The 10,056-nt window shown below is 32.1% G+C and overlaps 1 protein-coding gene across 1 annotated transcript; it reads left to right on the top strand.

The window, feature by feature from the left end:
• The first annotated feature begins 2,768 nt into the window (after positions 1-2,768).
• Positions 2,769-5,000, top strand: LOC112518522. The gene is made up of 5 exons (XM_025126243.1): positions 2,769-2,878; positions 3,765-3,823; positions 3,913-3,976; positions 4,419-4,483; positions 4,577-5,000. The coding sequence occupies exons 1-5, from the start codon at positions 2,818-2,820 to the stop codon at positions 4,778-4,780; spliced, it is 453 nt and encodes a 150-aa protein (XP_024982011.1). The 5' UTR covers positions 2,769-2,817; the 3' UTR covers positions 4,781-5,000.
• The last annotated feature ends 5,056 nt before the right edge of the window (positions 5,001-10,056 follow it).

Raw genomic sequence — 10,056 nt, 5'->3', positions numbered from 1 at the left:
GTTCACAAAACTCCCAACACAGGACCGTGACATGTCAGTTGCCACGTCTTCTATTTCTTTGCCACGTGTGTCATTGTGCTGTCCACGACGTGGACTTCCATGTGTACCGGCTGCGACTTTAAGCAGCTACGCGACAAGAATCTTCCACGTCAGCCAACGATGATTGCTTACACAGTCTGTTGCCGTCGCATTAACTTCTCTTGTTCCCAACCACGTGCATATAGGTCCCACTGCTTAGTAAACTCAGCTTCGAAATTCTACTTAGCCACCTCATTGTTTTAGCTATGTACATTCCAGTCCTCATAAAATCGAATTTAATTTAGTTTTAGTCCTTCTCTTTTTATAGAGAAAAAGCACATTTTGTCCATGTTTCACACCTATAAACCAACTTATAAGATAACTATTTCTATATTTATTGAAATAAAATCTGTCTAAAAGGCCATAAATTAGCTTCTTTTTAAAGCTACTTCACACATGTACACGTGAACTGGATGAGAAAACAGGTTACGACTTACATTTAATTTTAAAATCCCTGTAGTCGTTCGTAAACGATACAAAGGGTTCATACCTACAAACGGTAACAAGTGTATTAACACATACATATAGTTCACGTTGATATCTTAATGTTCCAAGAAACAAGACAAAAACCTGAAAAACAAAACGAAATTTCCTTCCTCGTGTAGTTGTCCCCTCAAAACTTACATGTAGATAAATAAGTAGGATGATTAGGACCAAGAGACATGTACATGTGAGAAAACCAATTGTCTTAAGCTTTGAAGAATTAACCAATTGTCTCAAAATCAGTTACCCCACATGTCTTATATTATATAAACAAATTATTTCATACGTTTTCAGCCAACCATGATGTAAACGATCGATGAATATAGATGTTTAAGTATGAAACGACACTTTTTGAGACATGTGGGGTGTTTGTATACCAACTTGAACATATGGCATTCTTTATAAGGAGGAAAAGTTTGTGTATGTTTTAATCAAGATTCTACGTTCAAGTAAGATAAACGAGTATCCCTTATCTGATTTGATTTTCTATAATCAAATTCTATATATATTTTGTAAGAAAAAAAAGTATTTCCCAAAATATTTTGATTGGGATTTGGATAGTTTCTTGTCACATGACCATACACTCTTTAGAGCCATGAGATTTGATTTGATTCATCACAAAAATAGGAGGAAATTGGGTACATAATAAAACAACACAAATTTTATCAAGAAAATGGGTATGTTACATGAAAATGGTCAATCAAAAAGGCTCAACTTTGGCACATCAATTAGACAAGTGAAAGATTGCTCAATATTTGCTATGATTGCACAAAGAGGGAAGTGATACACATATGCATTTGACATAAAGACCCATTTTTAGCACTAGAAAGACAAAACCCACATCAAAGTACAAGTGTATATGCATAAGTTACAAACAACTATAGCATATTGGTTTGAAATTCAAGATTTAGAGGTAAGAGGGATATTGGGAGGTCTCCTCGAAAGGGATATCATACCCTAAAAGGCTAAGGAAGGTGATTAGATTGCCTTGGAAAGATGAGTACACAAAGTTCTCTCTTTTTTCCTTCTATTTCCAACCATTTGTCTTGTTCACAAAGAGAGATCAGTTTCAAGAAAAAGGAAACCAAGCTTTTTAGTGTGGACATTTGTGTCCCCCTACCTCCACAATCACCTTTTCAATCAAACTCCAACTTGTTATAATATCTAACTTTGATATTATTTTAAATCAATTGTTTCCTTGTTTATTGTAATATTTGTAATAAAGTTATATAAATATTGGAGACCTAAAACCAAACAGATTCCTATATAGCTAAGAAAACTAAACGTACGATTTTTTAAATAGGCTGGGATCTAGTCAAGCCAGTCGATTCGTCTCTGTGTTGAACGAATCAGCACAGTCGAACATGAAGAGATGAGGATAAATGAATCAACTTGCTTGTTCGCTTGTTTGATGATTGTATATTCACATTGCGTTTCTTTAATTAGATTATTCGCTTAGTTGATGCTCTAGACCGCTTGAACTTGTTTATAGCTCGGATGATTAAAGCAAAACTTATAACATATATATAAACTTGATTCCCCTTGAACTTATGATACACACAACATGTGGCTAGGGCCGATCCTAACTATATCTCATTTAAAAGGCGGGGTTTGAAGGTAAAATACACTAGACATATTCTCTACATAAAAGCCTCACTATTATATAATTTGGGAGTTCAAATAAAAGTAAGTAGTTATTTACAATGATAATAGTAAGAAAATGATTCGCTTTTATTTAGAGGGTGTTTGAGATTGCTTATAAAAACAATTTATTGACTTATTCAGGTATGACACCGATAATAAGCACTTTTGAGTGTTTGGATAAACAACTTATACCAGTAATAAGAAGTTTTTGAAGAAGTTAAACATTTCTGACTTATAATAAGTTGATAAATTAATGCCTTTATAGAAAAACATAAGTTGTTTCAAATAAACAAATCCCAAACACCCCTTTAGAAAAAGAAACAATCTAGAAAGAAAATATTGTAACATTCAAATATTTGAAATTTATTTATATAAGGGTTTTGAAGTATGATGCTTTAATTGGTAATATGGTGCTTGTAAAAAAAATTAAAAATTGATAACCTTTTAAAGGAATTAAAAAAGAACATGATAATACCTTATTGGTCATCAACTTATATTGTGGGTCCCAAACCTTATTTATGTGTATATATAGGGCTTCCATATCCACCTTAATTTGCATCATTTCCTCTTTCATTTACTTCACAAGCTTATAATATTGATTTTGAAGACCAAATGAAGCCTTCTTTCATGCTCATTCTCTTACTTCTCTCCATTTTTGTTTATCAACCTCAAGGTATCTTCAAGTCCATACATATATGCATATACACCTATATATATATACACACACATACTACATACATACATACATACATACATACACACACATATACATATCTTTCATGCATTCATCTTAATGCACTGGTCTGTATAGGTTGAACAATGTCTAGCTAGGTGGGAGTGTTAATTAACTACTAAGATGTCGTTTGGGAAAGCTCTAGTTTGTTGTTTATTAGGTTTTGGTATTAATTAGGGTTTAGACAAACAGGAAAAACGGTTTACGAAAATGGTTTCTTGGAAAAATAGCGACTATTCAATTCCTTTAGACTTAAAGGACCATTTACCAAACCTTTATCTGGTATATGCTTACGGGCAAAAATTATCACCTTCACTTACCTTATCGGATAACATTCTCAATCATTAAAATGAATTATGTAGAATGACTTTTACCTGGCAAGCCCTTACCAGGTAAGAATCTTTCCCTTCATTTACCGGATAAGATTTTCGGTCTTTGTCATATCTTATCAAGTAAAACTATTGGTCCATTCCATGCTCATCACCGATAAGGTAAGAGACAACACCCATAAAACTTTCACCCAGTAAGAGTTTAGTAAACGCCCCTTAGACTCAACGTTGAACAAATTCCAACAATAACATGTACATATGAGAAATATCCATATATGCGTATCGATTTTGATGAAGTTGGAACATTTGACTTTTAGAAGATTAAACTCTAGCGATAATCCGGGTATACATGATGATGAACACATACATATATGTTATCATGCTCAAACGTTCATGTATGTATATCATATGCAAATGATTCGTTAGCAAGTGATCCGACATGCATATGCATATGTTCTTATCTAATTGTATGTACGTATTGTATTGATATTACGAAGGTATAAGGCTGGAAAAATGGAGTCCATCAGCTAGCAACCATCAAGAATTCATCACCAAGGTTGGTATATATAGATCTCCTCATGATTTTATGCTCAGAACATGACATCTTACCGACTTGACTTCTGATTCGTTTCTTGATTATTGCAGAGTTCATCAAGCATCAATGGAGAAAAAGGGTTAACCATGGCTACTGATCAGGTTTCACCTGCAGGTACCATGATCATAAGGAAGAGAAGATTAAGTTCTCATGGCCACTGGTTACCAAAGATTCATGAAGATTACTATGGTCCCAGATATCACCTACCTAGACACCATTAATGAATGAAACCCTAACTAGCTGGCTGGCCTAGATATAACACTTATATACTATTTGGCTTATGTTTCAAATCATCTACGAGCATACCCATTAGGTTTTATATGCTCCTGGGTTCAATCTTACATATAAACAGAATTAATAGAAGAAAGTTTTTGTGTAAAATCTGATCATTTCGAGTTCCATCAAAGAGTTCAAACCCTAATTCACATGTGAATGAACCCCAAAAAAGACTCCAAAAACTGTCTCCAATGAATGAATGTTTTTGTCGATTTATATATATATTGTTTTTGTTTTATTTTCTCAATTTGTTTTATTTTCTTGTTTATTTTATTTGCAGGAATAAATAGAAAACTTATGACAAAAACTATAGCTTCAAGTTCTACCACCACCAATTATAACAAGGTTAGTTTATTTTTTAATTTGGAAAATACAAAAATTAAGGAAATAAAAGATTTCTTGAATTTAATCCGATATAAATTTACTCGTCGTGTACAGACTTACAAGATTCATGACCCGAAATCCGACGTAAAGTTTACTCATGGGCAAGTAGAAAATGAAGAGGTTTTCTCGACAACGTCTACACCTGAAAATTCAAAACACAGGAACACACAGATTGTCTCGGAACAGTATTTGGATGTTATAGACATAACGGGAATGGATTATTCTCCGGCCAAGAGAAAACCACCGATACACAATTGAAGATCCAAAATTGCAATTTAACATCAATAAAAACATATATATAGTGATTGAATCATGCATGTAGGTGATCATAAACAAGTTTAACCACTTAAAACTATTCCATAAATGTTTTAGGTTTGTTGTAGTTGAAATATTTGTAGATGGTAGTATGTTTTAAGGGAACTTTTATTAATATTTTGATGATATTGTAATATGAATCAATATATACAACATATAGTGAAATGAATTACAATAAAAATCACATTTTTCTTTATAACGTTTAACGATCATATCTAGAAATCAGTAAATTAGATACGAAACTGTTCAATAAGTGGAACGTATTAGCTGTCTGCTGTCAGGTTGGGCAACCTATGCATTCTGTTATCATTTTCAATTGGACGATCCATTAATCCAATTAGTAGAAGACTATAAATGGATCAATTTGCTACCATGATTTAAGTTGGAGTCAAAGTCATTTAAATAGTCTGTTGCGTTGGTTCGTTGGTCAAAAGTACAATTGATATGCTTAAATTGTCGGAAACACAAAAAGATGACTTAGAATTATAACTTTAATTAAGTACCATACTTATGAGTTGCTTAAGCAATTATCAACGTTGTATTCGTAAATGAATAAAGACCCAACTAGGTCCTTCAAAGCCGATCTCGTTAACCGTTCTATTAAGACAATTATGAGCATCCTAAGAAATCAATTTTATCGTAGTGGGAATGATCGATAGATAACCCTTAAATCCTATCTAATTTCTAAAACTTTTGGCCAGACTTTTATGCATCTAATTGGCATACTCGAGACATGAAAATATATCCAAAAAATAGTAATGAACTGTTTTTTTATTAACCTGGATATTCAACCCACTATACAAGCTAACTAATCCCAAGGCGACCACCTGCTTTGCAGATAACCCGGAGTCACCGTATTTGAACATCCGTGGCCGTAAGTGGATTTTTATTCCTCCTTGGATTTGAACTTTAGACCTCCTAATATTTTTGACCTTTGGAACCAAGCTCAAACCAATCAGACACCACCCTTATAATTTATAATTAACTGTTTTTAAGATTTGAGGAGATCACAAATTGAATGTGGTTGGTATTGAATGTATTATATCATCTGAAAATTGAATTTAATGCATGGGATATTGGCCTACAGAGTTAAATTTAGACACAAGGTCATCCCACCCACCCTTCCGTGGTGGCCGCCGGCGACCTAACAACATGTGGGCTCAGCCGGCCCTAGTTTTGCCTGCCACAAAATAAATTTGAAATTCTTTAAGAACATAAAATCAATAAATAACGGTATACTCGTATTAATATTAGAATAGTACTCGTGCAATGCAACGAGATATATTTTGATTTTATTTTTTATCTCAGCCGATGTTAATATGGTCTTATGTGTATTTGAAAAAACGATGATGTTTTTATTTTTGAATAAAGTATAAATTTGACAAAAATATATCGATATTAGTATCAAATCAACTATTTAAAATTTCTTATTTTTTATGTAATTTTTAATTCAATTTTTTATTATAATTTAATTTAGGTTCAATAACGAAGTAATTTATATTTGGTTTAATAATATAATTTTCTTATAAAGATAATAATTAATTATTTTGTTATAACTTGATGATTATCCTAATTATATTTTAGATTTTTTATATTTTAAAATGAAATGTTTATCCTCTATTTGATTGTGTTTATCCTCTGAGTATACGTGGAATCATACAAGGGTAGATTATAAACTCTAGTAAAATGATCATTCGTAACCCAAAAGAAAAAAAGTAAATTGCATAGCATTATGTAATAGAGATTGACGACTTACCCAATTCAGTGATTTTGACACTCAATATTCCCCAAGCACGTACTGTTCGATCAAATGAATTCAATAATAGACGTCTATTGACAAACCTAAAATTGAGAGATTTGAACCGACAAGCCGAATTGGGTTTTCTTTTTCTAATTTTATTGAAAACTGATACATACATTTCAGTTTACTGACTTCTATATTATGGAAAATTAAAATTTTGATTTAATTTAGTCAAAATTTGTTGTAATGGATATATGAAATTTTAGTTTTTTCATGAAATAACGTCGCCTCTATATTTTTTTAAATCTAGATATACGTTATGTGTCTCTTACGGGTCTTTATTCATGCTTATTTTGTTTCTTAAACCGGTGAATTTACACTAGTAGTCCTTCAACTATCATTTACATGCATAATAACCCCATTTGACGACTAATAAAATTTTGATAGGTTGGATCATGAACGAGTCACGTTTTCAAATTTATTAATTATGACATTGCCCCATCCTATTTCCCTCGTATTCGTCTAGCTTCAATCAACCCACCCTAAAAAGCTCAAAGACTTTCTCTGATTCAACCAATTGGATTCACTAGAATATAACAAGTAATGAAATAAATGAATGTATTGGGAATATATATATATATATATATATAGAGAGAGAGAGAGAGAGAGAGAACAAACCGCTTGTTAGGTACCATTCTTGCTTGAACTAAAAGACAAGATCTGGTTCTTAAGGACCAGTCCGGTTATTAGTTTAAATACTAGGACATATCTAAGTTTGACGTTCCTAACTGGTCTCGGGGGACCTGGCTAAACATGAGTTTGTTATGTTTTCATATAAAGAAGTCATCATTAATTTTGTATTTCCAATTTTATTAATCATGATATGCATCCGTGTTAGTCTAGCCATGAATAAACCCATCTTAGACATGCATATGGATCTGTCTACCGCACAATTAGGAAAAAGTTCAATCATTTGAAGAATCGATCTAGTTATCGGTCTGAAGTTGTAACCAATCCGAGCCTCTTGGTCATGGACTGATCTTGACCGGACATAATTTTGTTTTGTTTTTTCATATACAAAAGTCTAACATTTGAAATCATACAATGATGGCATGCCCCCATCCTACTCCCCCTTATTCGTCTAGCCTTGAATCGACCCACCTTAGAAATGCACAAAAATAGGTTATAACTGGGCGTTTTGTCTGGGTCCTCCAATAATAGAAGCATGAGCCTTGAAGGACTGGTCTAAAAACTAGTACTATAACATCTCAGGCTAACCGTATCAGATATTGTCTACTTTGTTCATACTTAGACTCACAGTTTTAGAACGCGTCTGATAGAGAAGGCATCACGTCCCTTAAAGGCAACATGTGTTCTCTTTCCAACCAATGTGGATCTTACTCTAACTCTTTCTGGATCAATTATTTTGAGCTCACTTGAAAAGATATGCACTCTTATCAGAACAACGTGTACTTAATCTGTGTTGACAACTCCTAAGATTCTTAATTCTAACATCACGCACCTTCGTCGAATCAACCAAACTTAGCAAGACACCATATTTTGTTTCAAAATGGAAGTTATAGTCATGGGAACAACCATCTCAACAAATTGGTTGATCCAAAAATGAATACATTTAGCGAATACTAGCTTCCCATTCAATGCATGGTTCCCTTTGTAACTTATTTTGGTCGATTTGTGTTTAATCAATCATGTCTTATCTTACCTTCGACTCCACGTAACAGTTGATGTTTATTGTGGTCATCGTCTTTGATTTTTGCTTTTCATAAATTTATTCTTTAATTTTGGACCACCACTATTCCAAAAGAGTTGTCAATGTCTCAGGTACGTGTCATCTTTAACACCCCTAAATGCCTCGGTTTGTGAATTAAATAGTATTATATTATTTTAATGTCGATTTTAATATATTATATAATAAGATTAAACCACACAAAAAAAAATTATACAACGATGATGTAGCAAAAATGTAGGTATCCAATATATATATATATATATATATGTAATGATTTGGAGCACTTCAACTCTTATATTTTATGTTGTATATTTACAGTTTATTTAATTTTTTAGTTTTGAGAGGAGTAAATTGCATGAAAAAGTAACATACTTTAACTTGATTTTTATTTTGAGTAACGTACTTTCAAAACATTCATTTTGATACTTAAGATATATAAAGTTTTAAACATTTAAGTACTCGGGTAACCGGTCGAATACCAATTTTAGAATATAAAAATTCATCGTCAACAAATAATACTGAGTTGAATAGCACATCACTCGTCACATCAGCATTATAACCGGTTAATGCTTCAACTAGTTACTCGGGTACTCAAATGTTTTAAACTTTATATTTTAGGTACCAAAATGGAAATTTTGAAAATACGTTACCTAAAATAGGAATCAAGTTAATGTACGTTACTTTTTCATGTAATTTACCCTTTTGAGAAAACTTGAACATGACTTCATTTGTATTAACTTCATTCAAAAATATTGATTTCAAAGCAAAACTTTGAATCCTAATGCATATTTTATACTTTTTTTAAAAGACATTTAAAAGTTAAAAATAAGATGCTTTAATTTAAAATGTGTTCTCTTATTTAATTCAACATGGAAAAGTAACTATATCAATATGAACATATTTAAATATAAAGACAGAAGGGATCAAGCAAGAAGTTGATCAATATACGAGAATGTGAAAAGATAAGATCGTATATGATTACATGTGACACGTACACTTAATCATATATGATAAAACACATCTAAAAAGGACGCAAACAACTTGGTGAATGCGACGAAGGTTGCGGGGAAGGTTGCTTGTTATGTGTCGTTCAACGCAACATGCGTTTAATCATATATAATTAAGTGTGTATATCACTATAATCATATATGATCTTGAAATTTCGCACTTTCTCATTTGAACCTGACCATATATATACACATATATACATATATAGGGGTTATTCAAGGGAGAACTCAATTGTTTGTGGTAACTGTGAGATCCAATCTCAACTACAAATCAATGGATAGATTAGAAAATTAGTAATTTTGGTAATTTGAATTGCAATTATAATTAGAGTACATTTTAGATATTTTTAAAGACTCCTCTCTCTGACCTCCGACCTCGGATCTCTAGCCTCCGATGATATTATTCCAACCGGTATCAAGATCATAAAGATACATAATGCGAATACCAAGTAATCACAAAGATACACAATGTGATACACATTATGATATCAATGTGATACTATTGTGATACCAACTATAATACCAATCCAAACCTTAAAAACAAAATCAAACCCATAATCTAAATTTAATCGATGACCTTAAAGATATACAATGTGATACCCATTGAGATACCATTATGATATCATTGTCATACTAACTATGATACCAACCCAAACCCTAAAATCAAAATCAAACCCACAGTCTAAATTTAATCGATTACCCCAAAATTCAAAAACCAAAC

Source organism: Cynara cardunculus (assembly GCF_001531365.2).
Source record: "Cynara cardunculus var. scolymus isolate 2C chromosome LG 9, CcrdV1, whole genome shotgun sequence".
Taxonomy (NCBI): domain Eukaryota; kingdom Viridiplantae; phylum Streptophyta; class Magnoliopsida; order Asterales; family Asteraceae; genus Cynara; species Cynara cardunculus.
This window is presented reverse-complemented; position numbering and strand designations above follow the sequence as displayed.

Bases quoted from the DNA above. Each gene is read 5' to 3' on its own strand.
- LOC112518522 (XM_025126243.1), top strand. From the start codon at position 2,818: ATGAAGCCTTCTTTCATGCTCATTCTCTTACTTCTCTCCATTTTTGTT. The intron at 3,824-3,912 runs GTTGGTATATAT...TGATTATTGCAG, and splicing joins ATCAAGAATTCATCACCAAG to AGTTCATCAAGCATCAATGG. The intron at 4,484-4,576 runs GTTAGTTTATTT...CGTCGTGTACAG, and splicing joins CCACCACCAATTATAACAAG to ACTTACAAGATTCATGACCC.